The sequence below is a fragment of the Periophthalmus magnuspinnatus genome, chromosome 11 (assembly GCF_009829125.3).
Source record: "Periophthalmus magnuspinnatus isolate fPerMag1 chromosome 11, fPerMag1.2.pri, whole genome shotgun sequence".
In the NCBI taxonomy this organism is placed as follows: domain Eukaryota; kingdom Metazoa; phylum Chordata; class Actinopteri; order Gobiiformes; family Gobiidae; genus Periophthalmus; species Periophthalmus magnuspinnatus.
In genome coordinates this window covers 7,070,104-7,085,560 of record NC_047136.2, presented here as the reverse complement: position 1 = coordinate 7,085,560, position 15,457 = coordinate 7,070,104, and the positions used below count along the sequence as shown (strand labels likewise).

The following is a 15,457-nucleotide window of genomic DNA, read 5'->3' as shown; positions in this document are numbered from 1 at the left end:
GTTGGTATTTAGAGCCAGGTTGGCAAGAAGTTACTCAATAAAACCACTACAAGGCTATAATCATGAATACTGTGGTGGTGCTGTCTTCTTAAATTACCCAGTCTCCACAATGATTATAAAATGAAAGTAATTTCTATGCATAGGTTTCAGTGCATTCATCATCCCCCTCTCATAGCCTCTGGAATTTACTTATATACTGTACATTAACACAGGAACTAACTCTCCTCAGTCACATCTCTCCAACCTCAATTTGATCTGCTCATACCATAACATGCAAATCTACTTAAACTTCTTTCTCTGTGATCATCTTAGACACACACTCCCCTCCGGCAAAACTATAAATGATTTATATCTTGAGGTTGCAAGTTTAAAATTATGCCCATTTCGTTCTTTTATCTGAAATAAATGTCAAAAGTAGACTGCAGTGAGGCAAGGTTGTATTTAAAACATCTTGAAAGCATAAAAAAACAAAACACTTCAGGGTTTTAGGCCCTGAGGGAGTCAAAACACTAAATTACATTTATTTGGATCATATTTCTAAAAGATGATAATGATGCACTCTACAAATGCATTTTCCATGTGTATTGATTACACAATAATGAAATTATGAAAATAAGAGTCAAAATACAAAAGGCACACTGCCCATATCCTGCAATGAAAGTGCCAGACAGACAGTTCCTTCTACATTCTGTTTGAATCCAGAAGGGTCTGGAATCGGACCAAAGAGCCTGAAAAACCTCCGTTCTAACTTGGGGAATCCAACAACAGTCGCTCATTTGTATCATGTGTCTCTCAAATGTATAAGACGTTTCCTCTCCTCTCCTCATATTTTTCAGAACAAAACCTATGACTTTTACCTGAGATAAATAAGTTTGGTGCTTCAATGGTTGATTCAGCAGAAATCCACACTGTTTCTCAGTCCGCTGCATTTTTTTTCCCTCTTTTTTTTTTTTTTTTTTTTTTTTTTTTTACACGTAAGCCATCATGGGGTTTTTTTTGACACAAACAGAACATGTGCCCTCTGAAATTCAGGAGACAGGATACAGTTCCTGATCCACTCATCTTTGTAAAGTCTTGTCAAAATGTGTGGTTCTGGCTGACAAAGGTAAAAAGTGTTTAGTCTCAAACTTCTAGTTTAGGCATAAATGCTACTATAACCACCTGGCCAGTTATATTATATTTATTTATATATATATATATATATATATATATATATATATATATATATATATATATATGTAAGAGAGTTATGTATCTTTGTAGAGTAAGAGCTAAGAGTAAGAGCTAAGCTGTAAAAAATGGCAAAAGCTCCGATATCATTCAATCATTGTCAGCTCCGTCAGACACACAAAAAACATTCAATAGCAATCTGTGTTGTAATCAGGGTTATTTAGTTTCAGTATATTGTGTACTTTTGAAGGACACTATATACTGATACTGATATCAATACCACAATGATTACAAAAAAACACTTTATACAATAATACAATTATCAGCACAGTAGAACTATGTGCTTGTAAAGCCATTCAAGAAAAGGTCCAAATGTGTCCTATTTGTCATTTTTGTCAGTATTAATATGTACTGAATATAGTTTTTTTTGACAACCTCACTGAACCCTTTTAGCAGCTCCCTAATACTAATCGTATACATACTGCACTGCACATTTATTTGAATTAACATTTCAACAGGAATTCAAACACCCACACCTAATTTGCCTTATGCAGTGTTAAACCCACATGGTAAACAGCCACTAACAAATTCATGTTTCAGGACATTGATGCACAAAGTGGTCTCAGGAGAAATGATTCAGACACCCATAAACTGCTGCTGGCCCATTGTACACAGGATCCACAGAGGAGGAGGATGGATATAACTTTAACAGTGTGAACAAAAGAGCAGGAGGAGGAGTGAAGACAGAAGAAAAGAGACACAAGGAGGTGAAGGAGAAGGAGGAGGAACAAGAGAATGGCACAAAGACGAGAGAGGACAAAAGCGCCGGAGAGGAGTGGAGGAGTCTGAACACTTCAGAGCTGTTCAGTGTAATCTCACAATATTAATTATTAAAAAAAAAAGCACACTTAAACTATAAGAGGTATTCTATCTAAAGTTAACTTCATATTGCTGCTAATGTTTAAATGCATCAGCCTGTGAAGTTTTCCCTCTTAGGCCCGTTTCCATTTCAGGACCATTTTAGTATTTTTAGGTTATTTGGTTAACAATAGTAAAAAATGTACACAATGTAAAATGTACTGTACATTTTAAAACTTCTACATTCAATCGGACACAGGCTCCTCTTATTACACAAATCTGACTTTTTAGAGCTTTAACCATTTAAAAAGTTGTTTCCTCTCATCTACTCACCCAAAGTTGTTTTTGGAGTGATATGTGCATGTTTGAGTGATCTTTAAGCGATTAGTTTCAAGACGCCATATTGCCCACTGTGACGTACTTACTTCATTCTCAAATTTAGTTTTAATTGGTGATACATATAGGATTCAGCAGTGTTGCGTAGTAATTTTGGTACAAATGAAAAAAATCTGCTGTTCCCTAGTGTGATCTGCAGCTATCCATCGAGCTGCTGAGTCTTTGTGGTGATGAAGTTTACACCGAGGTCAATCCGCACTGGACACCGCAGTTTTCCTAATGTTGAAGTCAGTGAGCTTAAATCTTTTATTAAGTCCTTTTAGATGAATATGGAGATTTTAAATGTGCACGCTTTAACATAATGATCCACGGGTGTCATAGATTAAAGCTACACAGCAGACAAAAGCACAATAGGTTTTCTTTAACTCATTTTATTGACACATTTCTCCTCTTTTGGGTTAGTCCTTGTTTTGAACTTCTGTAGCAATTATAACGTCCTATTTTAGGCCTAGTTTAGACTTGATGTTATGAACTGGTTAACCATTATAAATTTTCTAAACTCAAAAGGTTAATATTTTATAAGCTATTTATCGCACTTATTATAAATGTCAATGGTGTTTGGAAATATCTTTATTAATCCAAAATTGTGTTCTTTAGCTCTCCACTTGATTGCATTCCTGAAGTATGCTTGTGTTGAACCTGTTTGCATGTGCAACATTTAAGTAGCCTAGTGGCCCTCGTCCATTGAGAAAGAGGCCAATCATCAGCTGCCTGTGACTCACTACAGTGTACATTGGAGTGTGACTCAGACCAGCTCTTAACACAGTGTATGTGTAATCTGCCAACGTAACAGTAAACATGCGTCCCCATACACGCTAATGTTATTTAGCCTCATTATTTTTATTACGCTCTTGGTCCTTGATGACGGATGCAGCGTGGCCTTTCGTTTGCAGGGTTGTAAGTGAGCCGGTAATATGCTTTGAGGCCAGTCCATTACCGTAATGCCTGAAAGTTGAGCACTTAATAATATTTGTGGTGTTGGCCTGAAATGTTAATGTACTGAAGTGGTGGATCATCTGGGGACGTACTGACCTGAATCACAAAAAGTTGGTCAAATCTACAGTAGACTTCCAATACAAGATTTTTACACATTTTATTAATTATATTATTAATGGAGAACAATGAAAGTTAATTTGATAATGAAGGTTTGTGGTAACTTCAGCAGATGGTCAGATCATTTCAGAGCCTTAGGGGTGTTTGGCTGCAGTAGCCCAGAGAGGTACAGCACAGAAAGTACTTCAGTTTCTCCACAAGCTCTGGTTTTATTTCCTTCAGTGGTGTACATTTACAAAACACAGATTCACTCCAAGTCGTTGTGTTAAGTCAAAGCATGGACCTTGCTCCAAATATTCTAAGCTGTGGTGACTTAATCGGACCATAGCTGAATGTGGGTCAGATGAGGTACAAACCATAAGAATTTCTCCAAGATATAGTACATACATGTAGGGTTTTTGTGTCATAATCGAGAATGAAAGAAGAAGAAGCAGAAAATGGACAAGACAAAGTGATGTTATTGGGTTAAGTTGCTCATATAAATCTATAATAAAATAATAAATAAGTGAACCAGTAAAAATTTAGGCTGTTACTGTATTTTCATTGTAATAAAAGCTCCATAATAATTATGTAGGACAGATTAAGTGTGTGGTGTACCTGGTCTATCTCCATGAGTTTGGGGAAGGCTCCCGGCCACTCGATGGCCACTTTGACGATGTCTGCCGGTGGCGGCATGGCGGCCGGTGTCTGTGGTGTGGTCTGTCACACCTGCGTTGCTGCTACGGAAACGAGCTCATCCAAACCTGTGGAGACAGAGGAGGGTTTATAAGGACAAGGAAGGAAAGGAGGACAGAGGCAACAACAAAATAGCATGAAGTACTGCTCACGCAGTACTCTACTTCAAAGAGTATCACATATAACAAAACAAACCAAACACAGCACTTAACATGCACAGGACACTGTCTGTTCACAGTCCTCCAAAACAAAGCAAAGAAAAACAGTTATTATCTACCAATATTAGGACGTGCTTAGCCCAAAGCAACATGACCTTAAAAACTGTTATGCAAATTCTCCCACAGAAGTTCAAGACCTAAGACAGTGCAGTTTTCCTTTGACTCCAGCCACAGAACAAACATGTTACTTTGTCCTTGAGAGCTTTCACAATTCACACACCACTCTAGAATAACAAATAATTATCCTGAAGTAACAAATCCTTATATTGCAAATCACAGTAGAGAAGTATTCAAAACAGAAGCTTTTATTTATATGAAACTCCTGGCAACTCCTAGATATCAAGAGTAATGCAGCTTTACAGCATATACATAGTATATACTATTTGTATACATATGACTGCCGTGTATGAGTTTGAACATAGTAATGAGCCTGGCCTGGTGTTGTGAGTGAGTCAGCCCATAATAATCCACCATCGCTTTTATTCAAGGGCCCGTTGCCATGGAGTCCACTGCATCAATAGCTCAAGATGCATCTTTCTTGGCGAAGACATGTCATACTCCAGTCACGTTCATCACAACACCCCGAAAATGAGTCACTCCTTCCAAAGATTTGAATATTATCAGAAAAAATAAATAAAAAAATAGTATTTCCACACAAGATCAGAGAGCCTTTGTAACATATGTCAAATAGTTTGCTTTTAGTGGCAGGCAGAGAGAGAGAGCAGTCAAGTATCTCTCTGCTGTAAGGCAATGCAGAGGAACAGAAAAGATGGTGATGCAGTACTGCCTGAGAGATTCAAACATCTGTGTGAACAATACCGCTGGATTCAAATACTTCACCATAATTAGCATATTCTCAGTGAACCAGAGCACAAAACATGGCACTCATTAAGTTTGGGCTGAATGAAAAAATAACACGTCATCTAACGAAATGGCACAAAGTCTATTTTTGAAGCAGTAAAATTTGGCTGTTTAATAAGTACACATACAGTATTAAGTCCCCCAGATTAAAGACAGTGAAAATGTAGAGGTGGGCGATGCAGATAAAATTACAAGCACATTTCTGATTGCCATGAAATTGTTTGAATATTGCCTTCAGGATAGCCTAGAAAAGTTACGATTTTTGTCAATATAAATCCAAAGCAAAAAGTCCCACAAAATGGACTGAATGGCATGCACAGTGTAATATTTGGGTGCCTATGGTGACTGCAGACCTGGCTCTGATGTTCTTTGTAAACAGAGGAGCACGCGTGTGTGTTTCCAGCACCTTGTCATCATCCTCTGAGAAATACATGAGTCAGAGCCGGCCTTGGTCCGTATTGATCGCACACACACGAGCACACACACATGCACACACACAGACTTCTGACAGACCCCGTAAATCCTCTAAAACCATATACTTGGGTGTAATTGAGAGACGCGGAGCCCTGACACAAGTACGCCATGTTCAGATCCACGGGTAATCCAGGGAGCACGCCTTCATCATGTTTTTCCAGGAATCAATACAAGACTGCAGGTAACAGCCTCGGAGCGATAATGCCTTTGAGTGTTTGTCTGAGGCTTTTCCAGAATGTTCGGCAAACAATAAATAAATAATTAAATACAGAGTGACCTTTGGAGAAAAGGTCTCTAGTGGTATACCTTCTATAAAACATTGTCCTGATTTCAATCTTGACCTGGGTATGAAATATCGAGATCTGAGTTGTAGTAGTAGTTGCATGATTTTGTTTTGGAAGTTAGTAATAGTAGAAATATCTGAATTGTAGGCGTTATGGTAAAAAGTGCTAGACTGAAATACATTTGATTAGGGCTGCGTGATGGGGTTATAAAAATTCAACTGTGATCTTATCCCTGTGATGATCTCCTACTTTGGTCATATAGTGAGTCAGTATTTCTCAACTTCTTTAATGCTGTTGTGTAGGGCTCTGAGTGAGTGACAAGTACATCTAAACAATCAAAGTCAAGCCTGAACCTTAGAAGAAGCAGAAAAATGTATTTACCTCTTGAAGTCCTTAGAAAAAAAGTGTAATAAAAACCCATAACCAGTGGTAATGAAGGAAAGTATAGTACTGCACTTAAGAACAGTTTTCAGGTATATCTACTTAAGTACATTTTAGAGTGGGTACTTTTAACTTTTACTTCACTACATTTGAGAGCAGGTATCTGTACTTTCTACTCCACTGCATTTTTGAACTGGACTGTATGTAAAAAAGTATTTTTCATATAATTTGAGGGGTTATTTTTACCATGTTCATGGCAATATCCTGACTAAAGTTTTTGAGTTCAAGCTTCGGCTTTGAGTAAATGAAAATAAATACACAAAATTCAAAAGAAAAATCAAGAAATTGATTTGTATTGTTATTGTGACCAAAATGTGTATAATTTTAAATTAATATCACTACATTTACACTTTAACAAATTAAACGCTTGTGTGAAATATTTTATATTTTTACTCTTAAAGTCCATTTTTAAATGGGTACTTGAATACTTTTACTTAAGTAGATTTTTTCTTGAGTACATTTTTGCCACTGTATCTGTACTTTTAGTTAAGTAAAACTGCACTTAACACAGTAACACACCTTTTGGTAAAGCTTTTACAAATTTCACAGTACAGATCTATGTTTATTTATGATTTTATGAATAACTAGAGCAATATTATTTTACAGCAAGACTAGCTGGTTCTGGCTGAGATGGTCGACTTGTTTTCAGTATATTTAGTCGACAGTATACTTCTTCTGAAACGAGCTGTACTATGGGTCAAACAGGCTGGTGATGACAGCTCCTCAGCAAATGCTTCACTTAATTTCTGCCTCTCATCACTTGGCTCTTCCAATGTTCCTCTCCTCCATCAATCTTTGCTCTGCTTCTTGCCAAGTCTGTCTCTGGTCCTTAGTTCTCTTAATGTGAACATAAAACAGACTGGATTCATTCAGCAGGAGATTAGAGTCCAGCAGATCTCATTAGGCTAATGTGCTGCCTACAATGAAACAACGTCCAAACCGCCTTCGGCCATATAATGTAATGTTTCACAAAAGAATTTAAAAACAATATTTGGACAAAGAAACAGAAGAGCAATACAAAATTAAATGTCTCTGAATTCAAACAATGCTACCCCCCTTTGTGATACAGGTTATGACTCATCTGACATTTAAACTATGGGTCCACAGAAAAACAAAACACTGTTCTGGAAAAACGCCTGTCGAAAATAATAATTAGCTTGTGGTTTATTATAGTAATTTAGGTCCAGCATTATCATTGACCACAGTGGAATGTATGAATATAAAGAGGTACATTTTTAATACTGATACAATTGTGGGTAAATAAATTATATAGTATGATCAAATGTTTTGAATAAAGATTTTCTGCTTCTCAAAGAGGAACCATTCATCCAGTAGCACCCACATCATGCACATTCATTGGCCTTATCTCACAATGGTGAAGATGACTAAAAAAAAACAAAACCTGAAAAACTGTTAAATCGTCAAATTGGGACAAAGTGTTTGGGGCTCCAGTGAGGTTATAACTATTTCTGCATGCTTTGTTTGCACTCTTGCGCTCACACAATATTAAAATACATGCTCCCACTCGGTCAGAGGGGGGCTAGTCTTGGGTGACACTAACCATAATTCCTGAGATTAGCACCAAAAGGAAGGCAGGAGACAGGACAAATCTCATGTTACCGGTCTGCTGCCAGAGGTCGAAATGAAAGACCCCAAACATCAATAAAAGCCTACAGAACAGAGGAGCAGAGAAGTCCTGTGATTTGTTGGACCGGCCGGGTTTCACCTAAATAATTCATAATGTGTAATGAGAGGGGCGCATTAGCCACAGTGTCAGTGGAGCATCGCTAAAGGCCGGAGGAGAAAGGACCTATTACATTACAAAGAGGCTGCAAAAAGAAAAATCAGATCATCAGATTTATATCAAGGACCTAACTCAGATGTTAGAGAAAAAAAAAATATGACTTCCACTTCAAGCAAAGTGAATCCTTCAGAAGTTGAGAGAGCTATGAGTAAATTTACCCAGTCCTGTGACGCCTTTTGGGCTCTGTTAGTTGGTCGCAAAATGAACTAAGTGAACGAGACAGCGGTTTTTATTCAAAGTTTGCAAAGTAATAAACAAGGACTTTCCCAGCTCCAAGGACATCCAAACAACATGCTATTTTTAGATAGAAACAAAGTGAATACATTTTGACAAACTTTAATGGTGACAATAACAAGACACAACAACTTCCCACAACGGCATATAGGCTGTTTTATTCATCTAACACATATTTCGCCTATGCTGTGAGGTGCTGCATTTAAGCATTTGTCTTTAAAGATTTTCCATCATTGCAATCCAGGATACTCTGTTAGTTGATATAAGCCATAGATGTGCAGCAATGGAACAAATCATTTTAGAAGTTGTAAAGAAAACCATTCATCTTTGAGCTAGTAGTGCCAGTGTAAAGAATAGTTTGACTTGTAACCATATAAAATGAGTAGTATTTTTCATAAAATTGTCAATGGGCATTGAACAAACAAACAATAAATGCAATTTTCTGGTTTTCAAATGGCTTTTCATTGAAGTGGAAAATTAAACCCCTGACATAGAGCAGGGCTTTTTGAGTGTAAAAATGAATCCTCTTAGTTCACATTCAAGTGCCTATGTGCTTTCATGTGCCTGCAGCATGTATCCCATCCAACCTCATTACACAAAGAAATCTGTGCATGTAACCATCTATTCACCACCCTGTTGTATGGATTTCAAAAGTAAGGCCCCTTCACCTCTTCATCTGATGCCTCTACAATAAGCCCGCCACCACAGGGGCTCATGTGTATTAAGTTCAGTAATTCTTATCTGAGAACTGAAACAAAAGCCATCGTCATGGTGAAGGGGCAGAGTTATGGCTGCCTCCTTCACACACCTACACACAGGATCACATTACACCCTGGAGGAGAGGTGGGCGCTTTGGGGACATTTTACCAGGATAATACGAGATGCAAGAAAAAGTGACACAACAGCTAAGGTACTATAGAAACAGCCTGGCCAGTAGAGACTAATACTTCTCCCATTATAAACTGTACATGCTTATATAGACAGATAATGGAGAAATCCTTTTATTAGAAAATGATATGAAACACTGACTTGAGATATTAACAGATAGTTGTTAAGAATGACCCAAATCACAGACCTGATCACAGATAAGTGCAGTGGAGCAGAGGGCCAACAGTTTAATGTTGTCTGAGCACCATGCATTCTTAGCCCAACCAATTTCCTCATTTTAAATCTGATACAAAGGGCTAGAAGATTTAAAATACTGCTGAATAAGAGAACATACTTCAAATGAGCAGTCAACAGGAAGGCACTATAGATGACCAAAAAACAGCCACAAAAAGGAAGACAAATGAATGGAGGTGGTATTGGGTCAGGTTTAAAACTAAATCTATTTGAATATATTCCACTGCAGGTTTTCTAGTTACCCAATTTGTGTCACTCTTGTTCAGGCTGTACATATAACCAGGACATCCTGTCAAAAACGTAGATGCGGCACCAAGCGAGAGCCAGCAGCAGCAGACCGCAATCCCCGCCTCATGTTTAAACTGCATGTACTCTGGTATTAGAGAGTATTTTTAAATGCACGACACAATGAGTTGGGGAGGGTAGAAGTCTAAATAGCGTGTTAGGAGCAGAGCAGAGCATCAATTTGGAGGTAAACAAGTGAGTCAGAAACAATTAGCGAGACCTGGACAGTGTTCTGTAATCCAGAGAAGAGAAAAGCAGTCATCAAAACAGTGTCGGTAAAACACAAGGACACACTCAGCAACGGGAAAACACTAAATAGAAAGTGACAAGAAAAGCTAATCTAATGTGTAGGAGGCTCAGCTACATAATTACTTTCCAATGCAAGGCTAAGAATCTTTATCCGTTCCAAAGTTATAAAATACTGATACCACATTTCCACTGCCTCGAAACCATCAGGCCACAAGCTGCTACACTTTGGAAACATCTAGAACTTGGATGTTTTGGTTGCAGGAAAACAAGTGTCATCCCAGATCAACCAATAGGCATTGCAATAGTCCAAACTACAACTTTTTGGCCTTGCAAAGACACACTACATTACAAAGTAGTGAGGGCGAGTGCATAGGGCCGCACCCAGAGGCCTACACAGGATGTAAAAGTGTGTACAAGTAAAAACATTATAAATATATAAACACTTACCTGATTCTTTTGAGTCAAGAAATCCAGTGAATGTAAACTAATGAAAGGCTATGTGATGTTATAGTAAAAAAAATAATGCAGAGTTCAAATAAGTGACATGAAGGTGGTATAAAACGTTACATGGACAACTACATAGTGGTCTATACACTAGTCGCCTTGAGCAGAAGAAGCTCAGAAAAAGAGAGACAGGAAGAAGGAAGTAGGCGTACTTCAGAAAAGAGGAAACAAGTCTCACAGTAAAAAGCGGCAATATACAAAGACAAGATGGCAGCAAGAGAAGAATCTAGGGAATACAACAGAAGGCCAACTTAAAATCAGTGAATGACACAAGGTTAGAGGCACTTACCAAAAAGTAGTGCACTTTGTGGGGCACAAGATTTGGGCAGAATCCTGCAAAAGAAAAGAAAAACAGAAATTAATCACTTGAAATATGTGAACATATGACAATTAAAACATGTGTAATGTTCTTTGTGTTAGGGGTTTTGATTGCCCATATTGAAAAAGGCTGATGGGAAATGTTTTGCTGTTAGACCAAACCACCAGTCACAATATACAGGAAGAACACTGTCTAGGGCCTGAAGATGGACTACAGCCATTTGAAAAACTGCACTAAGAGAGTACCGTTACCAAGATAAGAGCCAAAAGGCAAAATAGATTAGACGTTACTTGTGCCAAAATATAATAACTTTCCCGATTTAGCTTTACCAATTTTCTTCAAATAACACATGCTAAGAGTCAACTTGAAAGTACAACAAATGTGCCAACATTGACTCGTCTGCCAAACACTGCCAGCAAAAATCACTTGTGAACTCAAAATCAGAATCTTGGCAAAAATAAACTTTATGAAGTCAGTCAACACATGGTGCATCTGTGAAAATGACACAAACAGATGTGGACTCCACCCAGACATAGGTCAGCTGTGAGCAGGGTGAGTAAAGGAAGTTCAGGATATCCACTTCTGACTGAGGCGTGCATGAAAAACAAACCAGCACAGTCCAGTCCAAAACCACTTTAAAGATGACAACAAGTGCAGAATTCTTAGTGTCATTCAGTCGCATGCTTTTTGGTAATAAGTAATCTGATTTAGTTGCTAAAAGGTAATATTTTGTGATACTTTAGTGATCTACCAATAGTGCATTCAAGGTTCTATACAAATAAAAAGGTCAAATAATGTAATAATGCTTTGATTGTCAACTCACCAAGACTCCTTCCTTCAAATATTTATAATCCAACCAGGCCAAATTCACTGTCTGCTGCTGCTGCTAAATGCCCTTCATCAGGCTTTTAAACTGCCACAAGCTGTTTGACTATAAGAAACAAAGTGCTGATTCTTAGTCATAAATGGAAGGGAATTTTAGTTACAAGTTGATACAGATGAGTCATATGTTAAAATGGATTGTTCAAATGGTTTAAAGTATTTTTTTAATGAAATAATATTGCTTTTAGTTGCACCATTAATCTATAATTGTGGCTAAAAGGATTTCATTTGGTGACATGTTTCATACCCAAAACGAACAAGGCAAATGATCAAAATGGCTGCCATTACTGTTGTGAATACGGAATTATGAGCTTGCTGTCGCTCTGATCCTGGCCTGCATTACTACCTGGAGCGAGATGATTCATAAATGTGTTACATTGAGAATCAAATCCGAAATGCAAACTTGTAAAGCGTATTTTCAAACAGGTGAGTGAGTAGTTTCCAAATCATTATAACGCTTCTCAATCTCATGCAGTAAGTTTAAGTAAAATGTTCACATGAGGATGACTGACGGTAAGACAAGGCTATTAGCTGCAGAACATGAACAAACCTATAGGAGACACTAGGGCAGAGGCAGACAGAGTGTAAGGCTGGATCAGTGTAATAATAATGGGAGAGATGTAAACAATATCAGCTCTGAACCTGCATCGACCTAGAGCTGCAGCATAGAATATAGAATTTGTTATTTACTACTTTGCAACCCAATAAACAAAGTACTAAAAATATACAATGCATTTTCTCTGCCAGTAGCAACCATATAGTGTAGTAATTATCTCATCATTACGTTGAAGTAAACAACACTGCCAACAAGGTTAAAATATGAGAAGTACGAGTTATTGTGAATGCAGCCTGTAAGACACTCCCATGGGTGCTGTACTGTCTTCATAGTAAGGTGTATAAAAGTACAGTGTACCTTTATAGACATCATCATATGAGCTATGTATATTACTAATACATGTACATAGCCCACATGAGGAAATGGAACTTGTAAAAATAACATGAAGTAAGTATATAGAGCTCTGACTAATCCTGTGTGTTCAGCAGCTCTGTGGAGTATGAACAAACTGCAGTAATGTCAAAGAGTGAGAATAAATATATCCTTGTACTCACTCATGCCTTTGTGACTCAACCAGGAAAGTCTTAAAAAGAAAAGATGCAGCCTATGTGTTGTAGGTATAGGGCAGAATCCATTCATTTAAAAAGATCTAGAACCATTTTTGGATGTTAATACATCTACGCAAACATTTCACAGTCCAATGATGTTCATCTGGTCTTATGTTAATTTATTTTAATTATTTTTTCAGACATCAGACAGCGTAGGTGTAACAGCAACAAAACACAAAGCATAAGAGGAGAAACTCAAATCTGCCATTTCTGACCATTGTAAAAAGAGAAAACCACATTATGGACCAGGACAGAACAAACATCATAGGGACAGAGGACAACAAATATTGTCGTTGGATTAAGGAGGCAATCAAAATACAGAAACGTGCCCATAAGATGTTAAACCGGGACGAGGGGCCTTTTTACTCCCACACACCTGGGATGCTGCCCTGAAGAAGTCAGACTGTAGGTGGTGCTGTTATCCTGCCTCCACCAGTAGGAAGACTGTGCCAAAACCTGTTTAAATCAGGAAAACTGCTAGTGAGCAGTCGAAACTATCAGGTATGAAAACAGACTAAAACTTGGTCTGAAAAAAGAACCAAGAATCTATTAAAATAATAAAACATTTAACATTTAAAAAGCCGCTATGCCGACCTTGATCAAAGAAAATGCTGTTTTGCAATTCTGTGCAATGAAAAAAAATCTGAAATGTTTATTGTGCAGTGCTTGGTTATGGTCGGGTGCGATGAAAGATTTCTGATGGAGGAGAAAATAGTTTTCATCATATGTTTTACACTGAGACAAATATTTATCTTAGAACCATTGTACAACCAAAGACGAGCTGTGGAGAGAGAATCCACCTTTTGCTGCCTCTACGATCAAACTCTCCCAACAGTAAACGCCATCAAAGTAACAGCTGCAGAGTTCCATTGGGAACCAGTCACATTTTCCAACTTAAATTTCATTAATTAACTTTTCCAAATATCTAGGATGTAGCGATCACATTACCAATCAGAACTTAGAGTCTGATGTTTCCTCAGAAAAACTTTTGCCATAGCCATGAATGATTGTTTGAACTATCTCCCAGTGTGACTGACAGCCGTCTTGAAACTTTAAAATTCTTCATATCATGTGTAATGAAAAAAAAAAACCTTTTCCCACTTTTCTCCTGCTTTGGTGAGCCTCAGTCATGCTTTGAGAAAGTGAGTGGTGGATTTAACCAATGGTCACACCAGTGACGTGTGAACATTCTGAAGTAGTTTCAGTTACCTCCTAAAGATAATACTAAGATTTAAAGAACATAATGTCTAACCCTAACTCAACCTGCCTGCTGTGTTTTACAGTTGCTTACATTTTACTTGCTGAAAGGCATGATGAAGCATACATTCTGATGTTTTTGGCATTTCATTTTGACCCATAAAACCAGCGATGAGTCAGTGCTTACCAAATCTAAATTGTACCTAATAACAGCGGATATATTTGAATGTGCTGCTAAAAGAGGATGCACTTACAGCTCGCTTGTTCGAGGGTGTTATGCAAAAGTAATTATTACACTTTTCTCCATCGGCTGAAAGACAACGGACAGCATTCCGTCCAACGCAGATCTCACTGGTTTTAAAAATAACACTCCATGCTTTTTTCATTGCATAACAGCATATCACTCAGCATCAAGGTTGCTGTTGAGAGCTCAAAAAAGGAAAGTGGAGGACAATTAGGTGTTTACCCTGTCAGGGTTTTATAGGAAGGAAGAAAACAAGTGCGATAACAGAAACCCTTAGTTTTTAATGTGACTCATGGTGAGACAGTGACCTTCTGCTCTTAGGCTCCTCAGCTCAAAGCGGGTCAACTCCTACTCCTACTCATGGACGACTTGGGAAAAAGATATGAGTTATGCCAGTAATTTATGCTGTGTTTATGGGTCTAACAGGAAGCATTAGCCACACAATAATGTAAGCAGTGATAAAAGCAGTAAGATATATTACATCCTGTAAGCAAGGAACTGTCCAGTGTGGAGATTTGTCCTTTGCCACAGTCTTATCAGTATCACCGGGGTAAACTGTCAGGAGCTGGTGGCTTGGTTAACTTGTCATTATACAGTTAGTACCAAGTGAAAGATTAGTCTATTCTGCTTGTTTTAGGCTGTTGGGGTAAACCGCACCACATAAACATGAAGAGACTGTGAAAACGTCATACAGATAGACTTACCAGCCAGGCCTCGATATTAAACTCAGCATTCTCTTAGAGTGAAGTCAAAGGACACAACCACATTGCAACTCCAGGGATTAGAGTTATTTTTTGTCAGAGAAACATTTATAAATTCCCAACAAGTTAAGTTGAAATACCATTTTATATAAGAAGCCAGTTATGATCACTGAGGTACTTAAACTTCACTGTTTCTATAAAAATAGTGCAGTAGAAATGTCCTGACCATTGTCTTTGATGAGCAGCAGAGGGATTTTATAGCCTTAGTCTAGATTCCAGGGATAATAATGACCATAACCCTAAATTACCTAAGCCAAAGAGA

At 37.8% G+C, this 15,457-nt stretch overlaps 1 protein-coding gene across 3 annotated transcripts in view; it reads right to left on the bottom strand.

Moving 5' to 3' along the window:
• elmo1 (engulfment and cell motility 1 (ced-12 homolog, C. elegans)) overlaps positions 1–15,457 on the bottom strand; it is a 101,651-nt gene that overhangs the window by 45,058 nt on the left and 41,136 nt on the right. The window contains exons 2-3 of one of the 3 annotated variants that reach the window (XM_033975492.2): positions 10,918–10,961; positions 4,075–4,220 (exon numbers count right to left, since the gene is read on the bottom strand). The exons of 1 other annotated variant lie outside the window; for it this stretch is intronic. In XM_033975492.2, the coding sequence (XP_033831383.1) occupies positions 4,075–4,152 (78 nt within the window). In that variant the 5' untranslated portion in view covers positions 4,153–4,220; positions 10,918–10,961. Of the gene's footprint in view, positions 1–4,074; positions 4,221–10,571; positions 10,745–10,917; positions 10,962–15,457 lie in introns of those variants that run through there. One more of the 3 variants, XM_033975493.2, reaches the window with a different exon arrangement.